Source organism: Physcomitrium patens, chromosome 23, assembly GCF_059467195.1.
Source record: "Physcomitrium patens ecotype Gransden chromosome 23, ASM5946719v1, whole genome shotgun sequence".
In the NCBI taxonomy this organism is placed as follows: domain Eukaryota; kingdom Viridiplantae; phylum Streptophyta; class Bryopsida; order Funariales; family Funariaceae; genus Physcomitrium; species Physcomitrium patens.
In genome coordinates, this window is record NC_143432.1 from 5,874,399 (window position 1) to 5,893,827 (window position 19,429).

General features: G+C 33.5%; 3 protein-coding genes across 6 annotated transcripts; 2 read left to right on the forward strand and 1 right to left on the reverse strand.

Moving 5' to 3' along the window:
- Nucleotides 1-5,216: 5,216 nt before the first annotated feature.
- LOC112275768 (uncharacterized) lies at nt 5,217-9,921 on the forward strand. Of its 4 annotated transcripts, none has more exons than XR_016500227.1 (3): nt 5,217-5,357; nt 6,105-9,648; nt 9,830-9,921. XR_016500227.1 is itself a non-coding variant. In XM_073530598.2 (2 exons), the coding sequence occupies exon 2, from the start codon at nt 6,281-6,283 to the stop codon at nt 9,386-9,388; it is 3,108 nt and encodes a 1,035-aa protein (XP_073386699.2). In that variant the 5' UTR covers nt 5,266-5,395; nt 6,105-6,280; the 3' UTR covers nt 9,389-9,921. The 4 variants fall into 4 exon arrangements, 1 of the variants encoding a protein (XP_073386699.2); XR_016500226.1 differs by having other exon boundaries at nt 5,266-5,395; XR_016500228.1 differs by having other exon boundaries at nt 5,266-5,395; nt 9,865-9,921.
- Nucleotides 9,922-10,072: 151 nt separating this feature from the next.
- On the reverse strand, nt 10,073-11,216 carry LOC112275769 (uncharacterized). Its single transcript, XM_024506397.3, has 2 exons — nt 10,654-11,216; nt 10,073-10,410 (listed from the first exon to the last, which is right to left on the reverse strand). The coding sequence occupies exons 1-2, from the start codon at nt 10,939-10,941 to the stop codon at nt 10,333-10,335; spliced, it is 366 nt and encodes a 121-aa protein (XP_024362165.1). The 5' UTR covers nt 10,942-11,216; the 3' UTR covers nt 10,073-10,332.
- Nucleotides 11,217-16,265: 5,049 nt separating this feature from the next.
- LOC112276207 (guanosine deaminase) lies at nt 16,266-18,671 on the forward strand. Its single transcript, XM_024507312.3, has 4 exons — nt 16,266-16,432; nt 17,309-17,596; nt 17,895-17,999; nt 18,234-18,671. Exons 2-4 carry the CDS (start codon nt 17,309-17,311, stop codon nt 18,414-18,416), a joined length of 576 nt encoding a protein of 191 aa, XP_024363080.1. The 5' UTR covers nt 16,266-16,432; the 3' UTR covers nt 18,417-18,671.
- The last annotated feature ends 758 nt before the right edge of the window (nt 18,672-19,429 follow it).

Genomic DNA, 19,429 nt, shown 5'->3' on the forward strand with positions numbered 1-19,429 from the left:
TGTGGCATGTGGTTAACTTGTTGACCAAGTTTCTAACCTATTAATCAAGTATAAATACATATAAAGTCAAAGTAGCATCTATGAAGCTTCAAAAAAGCTTGTCTAAAAGATATTATGAAATTAATCTACTTGTACCTACTTTTATCTATTCATATCACCTAGGTAACAATTATAGTAAATATATGTTTGTGACACCTATAGAAATGGACAATAATAAAAAAATTTGAAATGAAAGAAGTTATAGACTCAAGGCGGCGCCAAAATAAATTGAAATATCTTGTCCATTAGCATAGATTTGATATTAATAAACATACATGGGAGTTAATTAAGAATCTTATAAATGCAAAAAAGGCATTGGATGCTTTTTATCAATGACATCTATTAAAATTAAGATGAAGAATAGTAAGTCTTTGCTATAAAAGAAATAAGATCTAGGAAAGATTGCATTCTACCTTTTATTTTTGTTTGTGGTTTTTGTATATTTATAATATAAAAAAATAGAGAATCAATAACTAGAAAATTCGACTCAAGAACCTTTATTTATTGACTTGCCAAACGAGATATTATAATTGTTACAACCATCAAGATGATGCAATTGAGATAAAAATCCTCAAGAACAACATGTTCTTTCTTGAGTAGATGACAAGATACAATGCATTTGGTATCACGACCTTAGAAGAGACTCTTGATGTTTAGTGATTTTAGTAGAAGTAAGAACAATACTTGAGAATATTCTAAATGTTTTATTTAAAGGAAGTTATGAAGGCTTAAATAACAATTAAATAATTGGATGGTCTTTCCGTCTTGGTATAAGACTCTATCAATGGTTGACAGGCCCTATCAGTCATCTTCAAAGAGAACAAAGATCAAAGTATGTAGTGAATACAATTTGCCGCATCTTGGATTTCTTCAACATATGATGATCGCTCCTCGTAGAACTTGTCCCTTGAAGAAGAGATAATCTCACAAACATACACATATAAACCAATAATTACCTATATGATTAAATAAAAATAAATAAAAATAGATTAATTCTATAATATCTTCTATAGAAGCTTCTTAGAAGCTTCATAAATATTGCTTTGACTTTATAGGTATCTTTAATTGGTATTTTAGATTAAAAACGTAGTCAACAAGTTGGCTATGTGCTACACATGTTGGTAGCTTGAAGAACAAGCTAATTATGTAGCCCACACATAAAAAACTTGCCAAGTGAGCTAAGTAATGTATCCTGTAAAGTTAATACATATTAGAGGTCCTATAGAATATCACTAAGTAGCTGTTAGCTAGTTAATATATATAGAGGCAAGAGTGAAGCCCTCTTCATTCTTATCAATTTTTTTCTTGCTTTTAGTCTAGATTAAAGAGTCTTTAGTTTCTTTGTCTTTTGAAAATAACTATTTTAGTTTCTTTTTAATATATATATCACTTTATTGCTATTATGTCTCTTTTTTTTAATACAGACTTTTTAAGTTTATAAATCTTCTTCCAATTCATGTTGTTTGTAGCTTATCACCATATTGATACAGTTTAAATTTGAGAAAAATGATGTTTTTTGGTTATAATTTTTTTATTTATTTTTTATAAAGTTTGCCATTGTATATTTTAAATTATATAAAGTATCACATAGAAACCATATATTAAAAATAATAATCATAAAATCATTTTGATGTTTCAACTTTTACAAATTTTTTATATAGAATATATTATTTTTTTAGGAAAAATATCATATATAACCTCAAAATATATTAAAATATTAAGAATATCCATGTAATTTTTATAATAAAAAATATATCTTTTATTTTTGTGATAATTATAATTCTACCCTTGAACTTGATAAGGTATAATTCTATTACTATTTTATGTGAATTTGGAGCCAAAACCATGTATTGTGCACATTTTGGTTCTATAGTTTTTTTGTACAAGTTAGATCCCTCACGAAGTGGATGTTGGTACTACCGCTAATTTCCATATTGCCTTGGTGATAGTATATTCTTTTTGTTAGCTATCCTTCATCCAGTTGGTCGTATCAATGATCTTGTTCTAAGAAGGTGCACTAACGTATTTGTATTGAGAAGGAAAAATTTTGATCTCCTTATGGCTACTAATAGCAACAATGACGTGACTTCTAATCTCTTTGATCTAAGATTGAAGAATGCAAACAGCTCTTCAATTAAATACCATTACAAAACATGTATCTAAAATTAAAATCCATTAATAATTAATAAAATCACACACACAAAGTTATAAGTTGGAACTAGACAAGCACATATTTAAGTGGCATTAAACGACATAAAAATGAAAGAAAAAAATCTTGTTACATACATGATATAAGAGTTACTTATAGGTCATTAAGATTTTAAAAAGTACAAAAAACACAAGGATTTGTAAATCCTTTAGAATATGCTTGAATATTTTTGTTGCTTCTTTTTAATTCTTTTACATTCTAATTTGGTGCTTTAGTTTTAATACCACAATACATGATGTCTAGGTTTAAATCCAGTCTTGAATTGCATAGTACTTCTATTTACTAACTAAAACCTCAAGCAAGTGAAACAACCATTGAAACAAATGATAGTTAAATGGCTTTATCTAAAATGAATGTCGATGCCACTGATAGAGGTAGGTATAGATAAATATGGAGATACAACAACAATATTAGAAGTAAGAGCACTAGTTTGCTATTTTTTAGAGGCTAGATTTGTGCAAAAAAAATGTTATGTGTGGTACACAATTTGGATACCAAATTCACCTAAAATAGAAATATGATTATACCTTATCAAGCTCAAGGGTATATTTGTAAGGGATATATCTGCTATTATCAAGAATACATGAATATTCTTGATATTTCAACATATTTTAGCAGTATATATGATATTTTTCCTATTTTTAATATGAATTTATGGTTGGATAACCAAATCAAATAAAATTTGAAAATTTTACACATCTCATTCATCATGTGTCTTAAATCATTTGCAACTCTTTGTAGAGATATTCACTTCTAAATACACTTAAATCTTAAATTTAATTTGATTGTTTTTATGTATTTCTTTATCATTTTTAAAGGAAAGTGAAAGATAATTTACAATAAATTGAATGAATATAGTAAAATGATTTCATAATAATTGTATTTGGAGTTATTTACATTTTTATTTTTAAATTGAATTCTCAGCTATATGATATTGCTTATAATCAGTCCAATACAATGTTTTAAGACAAATTCATCATTGCAGTTGTTTTAAAAATTATTTGCTACACATATTCTGATTCATGATCTTTAAGAAAATATAGCATCCCTAATAAATTCAATGTTAGTACCCACAAAAATATTTTCAACAGAAATCATAACATGCACATATTAAGATCAAACTTTTTGTGAACAATTGCTTTACATTGAATATCACTTCTTAATTTTACATTATGACTGATATTTCTATTCAAGTGATTGTCCAACAACAGTTTTCATTAATGTGTTTATGTCGTCCTTTTTATTTTCTTAAAATACAAGTATCATTGGAAAAAATTAAATTAATTAATTAATTAAAATAAATATATATATATATATATATATTATTTTTTTGAAGACAGGAATGCTCTATTGATTCCAACAGACATTGAGAATGATGCTTTTTCTTTTCTTTTTCTTTTTTCTAATAATGTTTTTATGTCAGAAATGACATTTTAATATCAGGCATAACAAAAGTTGAAATAGCTTACTATCACGAAAATGTAGGAGCTTAATTATTTGAAGAATCTAATGATGATTAAAAAGCATTTTTGTCAACTAGTACATGAGGAGTTAAATCAAACGTGTAATGCTTATCCTCCTCAAATTTAGTATTTACTTAAAATATTTTGCAAGAAATAGTGTTGATAAGATAATTGACTCCATCTACATAACAAGAAGTAGAATAATTTGTTAAAAATAGATTTTATTTTTTATGTCCTTTCATGCCAATTGAACATCATTAGAGCTTGTAAATAGTATCTTAGATGCTCTTTGGAGATGCTATCTAAGAAATAAGATATTGAAGAATAATGCATAGAAATAACTATTTATTGTTTATCAATTCTTTGAATTTTCTTTTTTTAGTAAGATCAACTTATTCTATTTGTATGCATGCAAGATTGAATTGCAATTAATCAAAATGTTTGATTTTTTTAGAGAAGAATAGATCATCTTCTTCATTAAAATTCCACATAAATTCACAAAAACCATTGTAAAAATTATACTTTTTAAGTTTTATTTTATTTATTTATTTATTTCTTGTTTTGTTTTGTTTTTTTGTTGTTGTATAAGCAGATTTTTTATTTTTTATTCCCTTATTTTTTTTTAATCAACAACAACACCATATAAAAGAGAAAAGAAAAGAAAAGAAAAACTCTAAAAACTATAAATATATATTCTATGATTAAATAAAAATAAAAACTTATACCTATGTCAATTATATACCAAGGACTTAAGACATCTCTTACCTTTAGATTTGTTTTTTTAAATCTAAAGTCAATTAGTTTATTCTTTGTGTATTAATAGATTATTGTTTGAATTCATGATTTCTAATTTTATAGCAATAAGCAAACACAAATGCCACGTCTGAGTTGCATGGTTTTTAAAACATACAAAACAATCATAAATCACTCTTCAATTACAACAAATTTTACAAACATATGAATAATTATATTAGAAAGGAGAAAATTTGAGATTGAAAAAAAAATCCTGTAAATTACATACTACAAAATATTTCAATTATAATAGCCCACAATACAAAAAAGCCATGTTTCAAATAAATTAATTAATTAAGTTTTTTTCAAGTCTTGTTAAATATTTTCTCACGTGTCTAAAAGCATGAAGAAATACAAGAGATTTTGAACATGGAAAATAAGAATTTGAAAAAAATAGTGAAGAAGTTGACAAGAGAAGTGCTATAATAATACACAATACAAACAATCTAAACAAAGAGCAATGGCTACAAGGTGTGGATGAGACTGACCGAGCCCACAGAACAGTCCTCTCTCTACACAAAAGACGCGACCCCATTGGCCCAGACTACAGGGTGCCACGCGAGACGCAATTCTTAAGAAATTCGCCCACGTGGACCTTCGACACGAGGTTCCGGGGACGCCATGTGTTCAACACCCAATGGCAGTCCACGTCTGCGTGGCCGGGCCAGGTCGACGTCTTATCCACCTGATTATGTCCCTGTTCCCACAGCAACCGGGATCGGGGCTCACTCTAAGTCCATGGAACGGTGTATGCCCTAATTTGAGGAATGCCCACCATCGCACTCCGTTGCGCTCTCTCTCTCTCTCGGGGTCTCCACCTCCTCGCAATCTTCGCCACCGATTCTTCTGTACAGGTCTTGCCATCTGCATCATTTCTTCTCCTCGCAGCTGGGTAGGTTTCAGACTATTGTAGTTTTTTTGGGTTTTGATTTTCATCGTGGTTGTGGGTTTTTTTGGTGATGTGCCTTTGGTGATGTGCGTTTGCGTGTGTGTGTGTGTGTGTGTTTTGTTTTGTTTTTTCTTTTGGTGTTGGATTTGAGATGGTTTCGAGGTTGCGTATTGGGGTGTTTGGGTTTGGAGATGGTGCGGCTGATATTTTCGCCGTCGTGTGGATTTCTTAAAAAAGCGTATATTCATTTTTTTTGAATTTTTGTTTTTTGTCTTTGTTAGTTTTAATTCATTTTTGGAGGAGGGTGTGAGGAAGGGTTGTGCATGGTACTTGAGCTGGGTTGAAATGAAGGATTTGGGGATCGGCAATTGGATTTTAGTTTGAAGCATTTGTTGGAATTCGGGGGGGGGGGGATTTAATTGAGCGAATTGAATGATTTTTGAATTTCTGTGGAGCTGAATTCGAGCTCTTGATTCGGAGTTTTCTTGCTATTACCATTAAAATCCTTCGGTTTCTGAGGATTGGATTTAACGCATCCTCACTTGCTTAGTGATACGTGGGTCTTTTTAGGAGTTAGTGTTTTCCTTGTCTTCAGTTTTACTCCATCAAGGGAGTCGCGGGTAAGTTAGGGTTGGATGTCTTCATAAGAAATTTTGAAAATTGGATTAATTACGCATGAATTTTGATTCAGCAGTGTTGGACATGGGTGCAGACGCTGCATCATCCACGTTATGGCCTTAGCCTTGTCGCCGTTGGTTCTCTAATCTCCGGTCAAGGGCTTCAGATTACTCATTGGATGGACGGAATTTAATTTATGAGGTTTCATGGTGAAGTTTACTGCATAAAATGATATTTGGGAAATGAGGCAACCGAAGTATATCGAAAAGAATGCAGATTCCTCGGTGGTTGACATCACTTCAGCGGCAGTTTGAAGAGCGTGTGCAGCACCAACTGCGAGCAAGTCGTGATGGGGGTGTGACGGCTGCTGTGGCTGGTCTGCAATGGCCAGATTGGCATTGGAACTGGAGATGGCCATGGCAGGACAGGAGGGCGACAGCACCCCAGCGAGAGGCAGGAGAAGAATACAAGAAAAAAGTGGCAGCATTGTGCAGTGCACTGAAGGTAGACAATGTGACAGACCTGCAAGACCTGTTGGGGGCCATGGTTCTATCAGAGTGTGTATACAAGCGGCCGGACTCTGAGGTGATTAGGGCTGTAAATAAGTTTAAGGCAGATTTCGGTGGTCAGCTTGTAGGTGTAAATTACATTCAAGCTTCACTGGATCATGTTCCTCACAGGTACTTGCTTGCCGAAGCTGGGAACACTTTATTTGTCTCCTTCATTGGTACCAAGCAGTTGCAGGATGTGGTGGCTGACGTTAATTTTCTCCAACGAGCTGTATTTGAAGACGAGGATATTGAAGGTGACAATTCCGATGGCGACGATCAACAGAAGGTGGTTGACGGAGCAACAGTTTCTTCACTACACCCCTCCACCTTTGGAAATAATGTGCAGAAGGGTCTCGGGTTGAACAACGGTGAATTACCGCCTCGTCCAGCAAAGGCAGCGAAATTCAAGGCTGCTGCACATCGGGGTTTTCTCGCACGAGCAAAAGGAGTGCCAGCTACGGAATTGTACAAACTAGCCCAACGAAAGGACCGGAGGTTGGTCTTGTGTGGGCACTCACTCGGTGGAGCAGTAGCGGTGCTCGCCACTTTGGCAATACTTAGGGCGTTTGCAACGAATTCTATATCTCGGGCAACAAATAAAGTTCAGGTCAAGTGTATCACCTTTTCACAGCCTCCCGTTGGAAACCCTGCGCTCCGAGACCTTGTGCATAAGAAGGGATGGCAGCATCATTTTCGAACTTACTGCATCCCAGAAGATGTCATACCTCGTATTCTGTCACCTGCTTATTTTGATCATTTCCGCTCTCAAACAGTAGACCCTTCAGTTTTGGTACTGCCGAATGGAGGTGCCAAGGACGAGGCAGACAAGAGGCAGGCAGGACAAGCAGGGAAAGATCTCAAGAAAGATGGTGAACAGCCGGTTTTGGGTGCTGGTTCTGTTCCAAATCCTTACTGGAGGATTGCACGACTTGCACCTCTCGCAGGTGCACCCATGCAATGGCTTAAAGGAAAAATTAAGGAGGATGACAATAATCAACTTGGAACCCCGAATAATGGAGGGGAACTCGCTAATACCTCGGATTTAGCACCTTCTCTTAAGATACACGAAGACAGTGAAGGAGTCGCTTCGGTAGACGCTGAGGTGAAAGCAATTTCTAGCGATGGAAAGCCAGAGGTGAAAGCTGGTGGAGTGGCTGGTGGAGTGGCTGGTGAGTGGCTGGAGAGGGTGCCGTCCCTGCCGTCCTTACCATCATACGTTCCATTTGGTGAGCTGTATCTTCTAGAGAAGCTTGCTGTTCAACAACTTTCTGCCTCAGAATTTACCCAGTTGTCCTCAGTGCAGTCGGTTTTGTTGGAATTGAGAGAACGCTGTCATTCACATTCTATGAAATCATACCGAGCTCGTTTTCAACAGATCTATAATACGTGCATGTCAAAAGATGTTCCCATCAGTAATATTGAGAACTTTCCTCTCTTGCCGCACCTGCAACAATGGCTTAGTGGCCTAGGTGGGCAGGTGGCCGAAGTTGGAAGAATCTTTGAGCCCATTAACATTAGGCTGGCAACAGCTATGGTGCCTTTAGGCTGGAACGGTTCAATTGGGGAGAAGAAAGGAAGTCGTCCTTTGAAGGTGGATATTTTGGGCTATGGGTTACATTTATGTACCCTGGTCCGAGCCAAGGTGAATGGACGGTGGTGCTCTACGTCCATTGAAATCTCTCCACCCGTCCCTTCCTGGGGAGTAGGAAGAAAATCCAAGTTACAGAGGATGCGCATTCGTATTGGGGATCCCCTTCATCGTTCAGCATCTCAGCAAGAAAGAGCAGATCTCTTAACTTCAGAAGCAACTATGAATGAGGAGCATTATGAATCCAGTAACAGCTTGTATGATATGGGTGATGGGGGCAGAAGCAGCAGCTTTGAGGTTGACGGATTAGGTGAAGTAACCATATTTTGCAGCACAGATTTTATGACGACGTCGAAAGAAGTTGCAATGAGACTTCGGCGTGTTCGTTTGCTTGGTTTTGAAGGAGCAGGCAAAACCTCATTGTACTTTGCCCTATTGGGAGGAGAAGGCATGATGTTGGCCCATAATTTTGGAGGTATGCTACCTGATATGGATTGGCGGGAAGGGGTATTGGGAGGTGTGAGCTACATTGACGGCCCTGGAGTGAACCTTCAGGATTTACCTGGAGATGCTCAGCGACTTCATAAGGAGCTGGCTGTGAAAGTTGGTCCAAACTCTAAGAAACTAGATCTTGTGATTGTGGTTCATAATTTAGCTCATAAAATTCCTCAAATGCGAGCCTCATCTCGACCTGCTCTTGCACTGCTCATCGATGAGGTGGCGGCAGCGGGAGTTCCATACATTCTCACCATCACGAATAAGTTTGCGGTGAGTGCAGATAGACGACAACTAGCAACCATGGCGGTTATGGAAACCTACCAAATGCCCCCCAACCGAAGTGTGGTGGTAAATTCTTGTCCTCATGTGGTTCACGGAATAGTCGCGGATAGTATGTCTGAAAAAGAAGGTGCAGGGTGGCAACCACGTCTATTAGCAGGTTCTATGAACCTTGTACAAAGACCGTTCCGCAAAAAAGAAGTGGTGAAACCGTCCGAAGGCATTGAGAACTTGCAGGCTCTAGTCCACAGAGTTTTGCTGGAGCAAGAGGAAGCTGCTATGAAGGAGTTTTCAAAGCAAGTTTTGGCTTACGAGGAAGCCAAAGAAATTGATAAGCTAGAAGCCAATAATCTAAACCGTGACAAGTTTGCAGGTGCAACAACTGCTGCAGGTATTGGAGCAGGTTTTGGACTGGTTATAGCATTTATGGTGGGCGCTGCCAATACTTTACGCAAACCTTGAACCCACCAACAGGCAAGGCTCGCACTTCCTCGGCAGAACTGTTGGAATATGAGGTATCGGCTCCTCTTAGTGGCGTTTCTTTTACAAGCATGATCTGCTCTTATTATCCCTTTCAACGATTGTTTGGCAAGAAAATCGATGACTTTGAACAAAGAACCTGGAAGGACATCACATTCTTCAGTTAAGTTTTGTTGCTAATCAGCAACAACGGAGGCGTAAATCAGCCAATAGCATTTGTTAGAAGATTTTATTTGCAGCCTGTAAGTATTTCCTTCCTAGTTTAGGTCTTGTTTTAAGTTCTCTAATGCATGCCATGCGTTTCAAGCAGTCTTGAAATATTTGAGCGGAGTGGGTAGTCAGGTAGAAGGCCATCGTCTTTGGATATCTTAATCTGGTAATTCCAGATGATTCAATGCTCGCCATCTGATGCCAATATGCCAGGTGGGTTCAAACTTATGGCGGTGATTCTTTGGCAGCGATTGTACCCATTGATGTGGATTTTGGAGTTTTGAAGTCCCAAGCTTTGGCGAAAATTATTGCTGTCGTTGTATTTGAGTTTGCAAGCTTTCCTACTCTTCTGAAGACCTTTGCAAAGGATGCTTCAGGTGTCCCATAATCTCAGTGTGGGGATTGTTGTCTGGAGTGTTTTCACGTGATTAGGCATTCTAGATGGTGAGACAAGGATGGGTGTAGACAATGTATTTCAGCTTAACTGCAATTACTTATAAGATCCCTCCTTTTCATGGAGCAAAGCTCCTGTACAGACCTTCTATGAGAGTTGCACTAATAAATTACATCCAAGCATCACGGTTTGGAAGTGCAACTACCCAACAACGAGTTCAGCACGTTGCATTAGAAAGCATGCATGCTGAATCCTACAGTTTTATTCCAGAGATTGTCGTTCAAGCTTTTTGTGATCCCTGCTATGGCCAACTTCTTCACCCCTAGTATTCAAGCCGATGTGTCCCGTACCTCTCGCTCATTATAGACCAAAACCCGACCTTAGCAATCAGGAAATTATTCTGCAATCAGAAGCCATGCAAAATTACGGAATATTCAATTTGACTCATGCACGAATTAGATCTGCTCGACATCATCAAGCTCTTGTGAAACTCAACATCAACAGTCTCTCCCATATCTAAGAATTCAAAGCAAGATCACTAATTACTCTCAAAGTCTTCCATTCAACATTGCGCTACTGGAAAAATTGACAATGTTCACGATAATCTCTCATGGAGAAAAACTCACTCCATACAACCACATACCTGAAGGTCGCTCCCTGGCGGTCGACATAACCTTGAGCACTTGCGGTACAACATCGAGATTAAACTGACTCCGAGAATCAAAGGGATGAGAAGAGCCACAACAGGCATGACGAAGAAGACGACGAGCGCCACGATGAAGAAGACTGCGACTCCCGCTGCCACAAGCACCGCTCCTAGTGTTGAAACGAACTTAACTGTCACGAAAAGACCATTCTCGTCCACCATCGAGCGAAGCGTGCGCATGAATTGCGACCCAAGGGAAAGAGTCGACCGAAGAGCGTCAGCCATGGCCACCAGCTACAGAAAATCGCCGCTTCAGCGGAGATTGAACTCTCTCTCTCTCTCTCTCTCTGTGCAATCTTTAGCGTAATCCAAAACAAAATGAAGCCTGAGAGTCGTCTGTCGCGTCGACGCAAGGGAGTCGGAAATGGGAGTTTTGGAGAGCACGAGGCCGATGGGTGGAGGTGAAAGGAACACTGCCACCGACAGTGTTCGCACGGCAATGGAGTAGTAAGTATTCGGTGGCAGTCTCCTAGGGGACTGGCTATGGCCAAGGCGGCGTTGTTGTTGTTGGTGGTGTATGAGGGCATGGCGTAGCATTTAAGAGGTTGATTGACATGGCAGTTTTGAAACCAACATTCTGATTAAGTACTTGAAACTTGAATTGATTTAATGTACATTTTATTACATTTTGTCAAAACAAGATTCAATTTTATATCAAAGATATCATCTATAATCAATAGACATTCTCTGCATGGATAGCCTATTTTAGACTATTCTCCTTGGAGTTAGATTTTCTTTTTTTGAATTATCTATTGAAATTCCATGATTGGGTGTATGAAATTTATATTTTAGCACTTTTAAAATCTATCTCTTTCTTGTATTTATGCATGATTTTAGTTTTTTGTGGATAAGAATTGCATAAGATGCTCATATAAGTTAAAATTGGTGTATAAAAAACAATGCAAAAAAAAAAGAGAGAAGGGAGGATGATTTTTTTTTAAAAGTTTAATTTTAATGTTAGATTTAGTATTAATTAGATTGATTTAATACTTTTGGGTTTAATTTTTCTCTAGTATTATGTAATTCTTGTTTTTATCACTTTTTCTTTTGTATTCAATTATGTTCTCTTTTAACAAATTACATTAGCTTTGTTTCTTTCTTGTTCTTGTTTTCTATTGCATAATTACCTCATCAATTTAAAGTTGTATTTGCATGTTGTTGATTGCTTGGTTATCTTAAACAATCTATTTCATCATGTTTTATCATTCTTTCTCACATATGTATGAATTAAGATATTAATACAACATACTACACTAGTCTTAAATGACGTGTGAAGTATCATTAGTAATCAAATAATAACAATACTTAGATTAAAAAGTAGACAATTACTTACTCAATTTAATATCTTTTGAGTCTATTTTAATTTTAAAAATATTTTAGTTTCAACCCTTTTGACTACATAGTATAAAGAAAATACAGTAAATTAAGTACTAAATCTCTTTCAAATTAGAAGAAATATATAAACATTTATTATAAGAAGGTCAAGATAACATTATAAATTATATTAAAGTAGTATATTTTTATGGTAAATTTATCTAAATTAATAATTAAAAATCTACCACAATTCTTTAGTTATGTTAATACAATTTGAGATTAATATTCTAAGCCTAACTATCATCATTACCTATGATACATTTGAAATAGAATTAGATAGAGATAAATTGGAGAAATGATATGTATTTTAAAAATATCTAAAAAACTTCCTTGATGGATTTAGCACTATTAGTATGCTATGTGGCTACTTTAACTTCTTTTGGAAGTTTCTTATGCTCAAGTGGTCACTATAAACACATCTTGCAACTTAGAGACTTGACTTATAAATCTTGTGATCTTCAGAAAGGTTTTACATAACTTTCTTTCTGAATAATATAATAAAAAAATATAAGAACATATAAAGAAAACAATGGAGAAAATATATGAACTTTGTTTAAAACTTACCATCAATAAAACTAATAAATAATAAAATATGGCAAGAATAATTTTGTAAATTGTACTATTTTATGTGAATAGACTTATTTCAATTTTTTGGAGAATTAAAATTAAAACTATTTAAGATATGAGAATTATCCTTTAAAAAAAAATTTATAGAAAGATTTCTACGGTTTTTTTATTCATAAATTTTATACAAATTCAAATTATGCTTCAGCTTCAAAGTTATTTAGTTATATTATTTGAAATTGGATAATGACAACTTTTATATAGTTGACCATCAAATGTTAATTTTTTAAATTTATTTCTGGAATTTGTTTTTAGCATAAACAAATTCAATGCAGTGTTTGTAAAATTTCGTTGCTTATGTAAGTAACATGATATAATTTGTACAAAAACTAATAAGTTTTGGATCTTGCAACAAAAAAAATTATCTATTTATTTTCTATATGCTTCAAAATTTAGATAACTACAAATTGATATTAAATATTTGTAAAGTTAAAAAATGACAATTATAATCTATTTATGATTATTAAGAGTTTTTTTAAAAATTTTAAAGTGGAATATGTTTCTAAAACATATAATTAAACAAATTATATATAAACTATGTTTTCGTCTTAAATCACAAGTATTTACTAATATATATCAAATATAGTGGAGAATTATATGTGATTTATTATATTATGTTAGAAGGCTTAAAACTTATTTATATCTTTAAAAAGTGTATTAATATAATATAATATATAAAAGTATAAAACTATCTTTTATTTATAATTATATTTGTAGTTGTCATATATAATTATATGGGTTTTATTATCTAAAGATAAATCTCTCTAAATTTTTATTTTATTTTATATTTGGATAAACAATAACCTTATAGAATATTTTATATGTTTTATATATTTTATAATTTTATAAAATGGTTTTAAAATATATTATGTAAATTTATTCAACTTGATTTTGTAGTTATTTAATTTTAAAACATTTAAAACCTAAATATAAAAATTTTACTCTCTATATTATAAAAATATAAATTTATGTAGATGTATTTATTCTAAGTGATAGTGTTAAGTTTAATAAATAAAAAATTATCTTTTCATGCATAATATAAATTAAATTATTAAAAACCTAAAAATACTTTAATTAATTAATTAATTATTTTTATAATTTTAATATTAACATTAAATACTTAGTCATAAAATATTTTTAATAGGTTAATAATATCCTTATAATATTTTTCATAATAATTTTTTATTTCTAATTAAAATATAATTTTTAAAATAATGTGGTGATACTAAGAATATATTATTTAAATTTTATTTGATAATAATATTTTGTCCATTTGATTGATATAGAAATAAAATATCATAAACAGTATTGAATAGCCATTTAATAATATTTTAGCTAATATTTTATTTATAAGCATTAAATAAAGAAATCTCGATAACAAAAATCTTGAAAAGTAATTCCCAAAAATCAACATTAAAATGTCACAAATATCAATAAAAAATATTAATAATTTATTGGATGAGAAGAGTTAGATAGAAGTACATAAAATATGCTATTTTGAAAATATCTTGATAAAAAGCTTCTTAGAAGCTGCATAGATGCCAATTTGACCTTACAAGTGTTTGTAGGTGATTGATAGGTTAAATACCTAGCAACATGTTGCACATGTTGATCACTTGTGGTATAAATTGGCCACATAGCACACATGTTAGAAACTTACATTAGAAATTAGACACATGCCTAATAAGTTAGATATGTATCAAATGATATATAAAACATTGTCATATAACTTTTTAATTAGGTAGTATATATTGAGGGAAGAGTGAGGCCTTCTTTACTCTTGTCAATGCCTTTCTTTTTTGCTTCTAATCTAGTTTCAAGAATCTCTAATCTTTGTCAATAATCATTCCAATTTATTATATTATATTATATTTATTTATTATTATTATTTTTTAAATTTCTTTTTTGTCAACTTCTTTTAATAAACATCTTATTCTATTTATTCACGTTCTTCAAGTTATTGTCATCAACAATAAATAAATAAAAAAATAGTACTTAAATAAATAATTAACATCTTTAGTAAATAAAGATTTAAACCAATTATATACTTAGAATATATTTTTAAATATTTCGGTGTCTATGGATCAAAGGTGGAAGATTAAACAATTGTTTGTCTTAACAAATCTTTGGCTTATACATATCTAATTTATATCTTATTAATTATCAAATAAAATATCTTTGAATGCAACTTTAGATAGAACCAATGACATTTTAGCTCCCTTAATGTCTTTATTTGATATTTTCTAAAACTTATGTTCAATCTTCTTTCTATATGCCAAAGAAGATTTAATTTTTATATAAATGTTCTTGTTGGCTTCTAAAATTTTTATTAAAATATCATTCATTAATTCTTAATATCTAATATTTTTATTTTTTAAAATAAATATTATAAAATAGTAGGTGGTAAATTATTTTTTATTAATTAAAATTATCTTTTATCAATTAGCTAATTAAATATTAAATATATTTTAGCTTGCAATAATTTTGTAGCTTAAAATATCTATTTATTAATCTACTTAGAATAGCCATTAAAATTTTATCTTTATTTTGTTTATAACTAGTTAATTTTTATTTTTTAAAATTATTGTAGTGTATAATTATTGACTTGTTTGTTAAAACACCAAATTATGTCTTTAAAATATAATGTATGTATATACTAAATATTATTAAAAAGCATCTTGATTGACTATCATGAAGAATTATTGTTAATTATATATAGTTAAAATTACTATTCTAAAAAAATTAAAGTATTAAATTAAAATGAACCTATTTTGCACAGCATACATTCTATATTTTAAATTACTTAGCATTTTTTACCAACAATCATAGTATAATAGAATTTAATAAAGCACAAAGATGGTTTAAAATACAATCTTTAAGTAAGACCACAAATAATTATATATCATTATGTATATTCTTATTAGAGAGAGAGAGAGAGAGAAAAAAAAAAAAAAAAAGAAACAGAAGAGAAGATAATGAAAGAAAGAAGGTAAGAGAGGGAAAAAAAAAAGACAAGAATATTGTTGCAATGATAAGTAGATTGTATTCCTAGAGTCCAATGGATATTGTGAAGCAACGACTAGTGGTTCATTTATAGTAAATGAACCACTTCCTTCTCCACTTTTTCTAAAAAGCAACATAGTTTTTAATAAATAGTAGCCAGTTTCTTCAAAATTTATTGCATGAAGGAATGAATTTAGGGTTACGAGGAAACCCTAATAATTAGACATTCTTGTTGGGCGATGAGTCCCAGAAGGATCGAGCACTGTCAAATGTGGATAAGATCAACAAGGGGATTAGCGATATATATATATATATATTTATGCCCGCCGAAACCGACTACTGGATGCTGCGTCCTACTCTTGGACGGCCGGAGACAACCGAGAAATCGCACAACGCAGACTGGCTCTGTTTTGCAAACATTCTTTGGAAGAGTAGGATGGTGGGTCCCGCAATTCGATCCTTCATTCTCGTGGGTTCTGCTGCGGCGTGGGAATTCTGCGCCTCAGAGGACTGATTACGGCTCCAATCAAGTTTTTAAGATCGAATTCTGGTTTTGAGTGTCCTCTGAATCCATTAAGATTTGATAATTTGCAAGGGTGTGGCGTTAGGTTGTGGTGGATATGTTTGGTGTGATTGGTATCTCTGGTGGATAGATCAGGGCAACAGCGTGTGCTGGAGCGGTTTTGTGGACCGATACGTGTGTGATTTCGTCAGGGTAAGTGTCGAAAATCCCTTTTCGGGTGTGGGTGTTGTTTGGCCAGGGCTGAAATTCGCGCTTGGCGTAACATGTTGCTGTTGTGAGATCGTTGGGATGTGGGCCTCCGTCGGTTCTCTGTTTACATATTTAAATTACTTTGCTTACTGGGGCAGTTCTTTGCCTGCGCGGTGTAGTTTCTTTACGACACGAATTGAATGCATTCATTTCTATATTGAACATTGTTTGTTTTCTTTTTCTTTTTCTTTTTCTCTGCTCTTCGTGTGGTCTTACACGACTATTAAGCTACTTAGATAGATGAGGGTACTGTATTGACGTGAAATTGACTTTTATTTTTTATTTTTAAAAATCATAGAGTTTTTAGAACATTTGGGGTCTTGTAGGTTTTCGTATTCAAACTTTAGCTCTCGTCTCTTGCTACTGTTATGAAATTTCGTCCAATGTGGGTCGCATATCACTTATTAGAACTGGAAGTTTCTCTTGGAGCGTTGTTTAGATCACACAGGGATATATTGGAGTCTTTCCATCAGCAGAACATGTAGAGAGCTCCTCATTTATGTGAATGCACCTAATAGTAAGGGATTCAGTAAGGAATATACAGATGAATTCTAGTGCATGCATAGAATGAGAAGCTACTCTGCATCGCATTTAATTGGAAACATCCATTTTCTGCATAATACTTTGAATGTTCAATTAGCTTAGTTTCACATGCATTGGTACGCCGAACTGAATTGAAGAGAGACCTTGGGATCTTACAGTGGAGTGGAATTAGTTTAAAACCAGAGTTTCATAAAAAGCGGAGAGGAAAACACTTAGGGTTCAATTGTTAAGACTTCAGGTGAAACACGTTGTCTTAGAAGAGAGTGGTTTGAGCAGATGGCTTGGAGGCTGGCTGTCGTAGGGATTACGTTTTTTCTATTGGCAAAACAGCTAGCTCTAAATTTCAAGAAGAAGAGGGCAGAATCTGATGAAGATGAAGATGTAGTCGACTATAATTTTTTGACTGTGGCTGCCAAGGAGGCTGACATGGCGATGCGTAAGGAGGAGGGAGGTCCTTTTGGTGCAGTAATTGTTCGTGACGGGGAAATTGTTGCCCAAGCCCACAATGAAGTTTTGAAACAGAAGGATCCCACTGCACATGCAGAAATTGTTGCCATCCAAAAGGTTGATGTTTGTTTCAATGTGCTTGGATGGTTTTATGTTTCATTCTTTGTTACATTGGTTAAGGCACTATCAGATAAACAAAATATAGTCTTCTTAGATGCGCTTTTCAATTTTTGTGTAATGAACGTATAGACAGGTTGGAAATAACGAGACAGCTACTCTTGTTTTTTTCTTCTCCTTGGAAACGATAAAAACCGTTGGTAGACTCCATTGGCAACTGTTTTTTCATTCCAATTGGTCCTCTCCATGTTTACAGGCAGGCTATTAACAGACGTATATGGTTTTGTGACATCCGCAGGCTTGTAAAAAGCTTGGAAAGATTGAGCTGTCGGATTGCGTAATATATTCATCTTGTGAGCCTTGTCCCATGTCCTTCGCCGCCATGTACTTGGCCAGGTTGCCGGTATGTGATTCATCATTTTGGATTCATCTTGCTGTTGTCCTCATGGAATTCCTTACTATAGATATTCTCTGACTGTTCACTGGAATAATTGCATTTTTTACTCATGGATACTTAGGTCTTCATAAAAAGATATGAGAGGGAAGCCTACTTCTATGAATGAATTGTGTTTCGCTTGCGTTTTTATGATTTCTTGTTGCCTCCCCTCTAACTAGGTGTGTGTTTGGGTGTTAATAGAGGTTGGTGTACGGCGCACAAGCTGAAGCTGCCCATGACCTTGGATTTGACAGTTCTCACATTGCAGATGCCATTCGAGGAACCTCACAATTCCAGAAAACAAACTGCACTGTGAAGAGAATCGTGCACCCTGAGGTTTGCAAGGTGTTCTGGAAAAACAGAACCAAAGTCCGGATCTATTGAGCCCTTCCTTCCAGGTCTTATTGTTTCAGGTATAGACGTTTGTTTCTAGTATCAGATCGTATTTGTGGAGATTTCTCTCTTGTACGCAATTGATCAACTCCGTCGTCAGATCCTAGACTTTCCAGATCTCTTGCTGCAAAGAAGTGGAAATTATTGCAATTATGTAAGGGTTAATAGAATTTTTTCCCTTGCAATGACATTCTAGTTTGTTAGAAGCCTCTTGAACTCATTCATAAATCTTATTAATTTTGCTAATATCTGTGTTCTCAACGTGAGAGTTGACCAAATCGACCAGAATCAAAATGTTCTTCTACGTTATTACTTTCTAATTCCAAGGTTTGAGCAGATATTCGGTGATATATTTTAAACTGGTAATGCCTTCTACCTTGACTACAAGAAGTAATGGAATGTGTGGGCATAATAAGTGGCTTTACCTTGGATGGACATGCAGTCATACCTCAAAGATTTGTCATCTTAGCATCATCATCAATTCGGATACAAATTTCTATTACTAATTGTTCTTTAAACAATAATAACCTACAGTTGTGCCTTGGATTGTGTGAATCTAAATATAAGTTTGAACTTGGTTTTGGAGGTTTAGATGTATATAACAATCTCTTAAGTAGTACTTCAAAACTCACTTCCAACACTGATTATGCCGATTTTTGAACTATGACTAACAAACCATGTTTTAAATGATTGAATTTAAAGAGTAGTTTGAGAGAATGAAATAGTTAGACGAAACATTAAATTTCTTTTGGTTTGATTTGTATATACATACATATATATATATATATATATATATATATATCTATATATATATATATATATATATATCTATATATATATCTATATATATATTGCAAATTTGTAATAGAAGAAATTATTATGCAAAACATTTAAGTTTTCTTGTTTGTTAATTCTAATTTATAGTATTTTAAAATATAAATTTCTACTAAATTCATCTCTAACTTACTATTTAATGTTTTATAGTAAATAAAAAATTTCAAATT

Excerpts from the sequence above, each read along its gene's own strand:
- LOC112275768 (XM_073530598.2), top strand. The coding sequence starts at position 6,281 with ATGCAGATTCCTCGGTGGTTGACATCACTTCAGCGGCAGTTTGAAGAG.
- LOC112275769 (XM_024506397.3), bottom strand. The coding sequence starts at position 10,941 with ATGGCTGACGCTCTTCGGTCGACTCTTTCCCTTGGGTCGCAATTCATG. Across the intron at positions 10,411-10,653 it reads CGCCAGGGAGCGACCTTCAG|AATAATTTCCTGATTGCTAA; the intron begins GTATGTGGTTGT and ends TTCTGATTGCAG.
- LOC112276207 (XM_024507312.3), top strand. The coding sequence starts at position 17,309 with ATGGCTTGGAGGCTGGCTGTCGTAGGGATTACGTTTTTTCTATTGGCA. Across the intron at positions 17,597-17,894 it reads AAATTGTTGCCATCCAAAAG|GCTTGTAAAAAGCTTGGAAA; the intron begins GTTGATGTTTGT and ends TGACATCCGCAG. Across the intron at positions 18,000-18,233 it reads TGTACTTGGCCAGGTTGCCG|AGGTTGGTGTACGGCGCACA; the intron begins GTATGTGATTCA and ends GGGTGTTAATAG.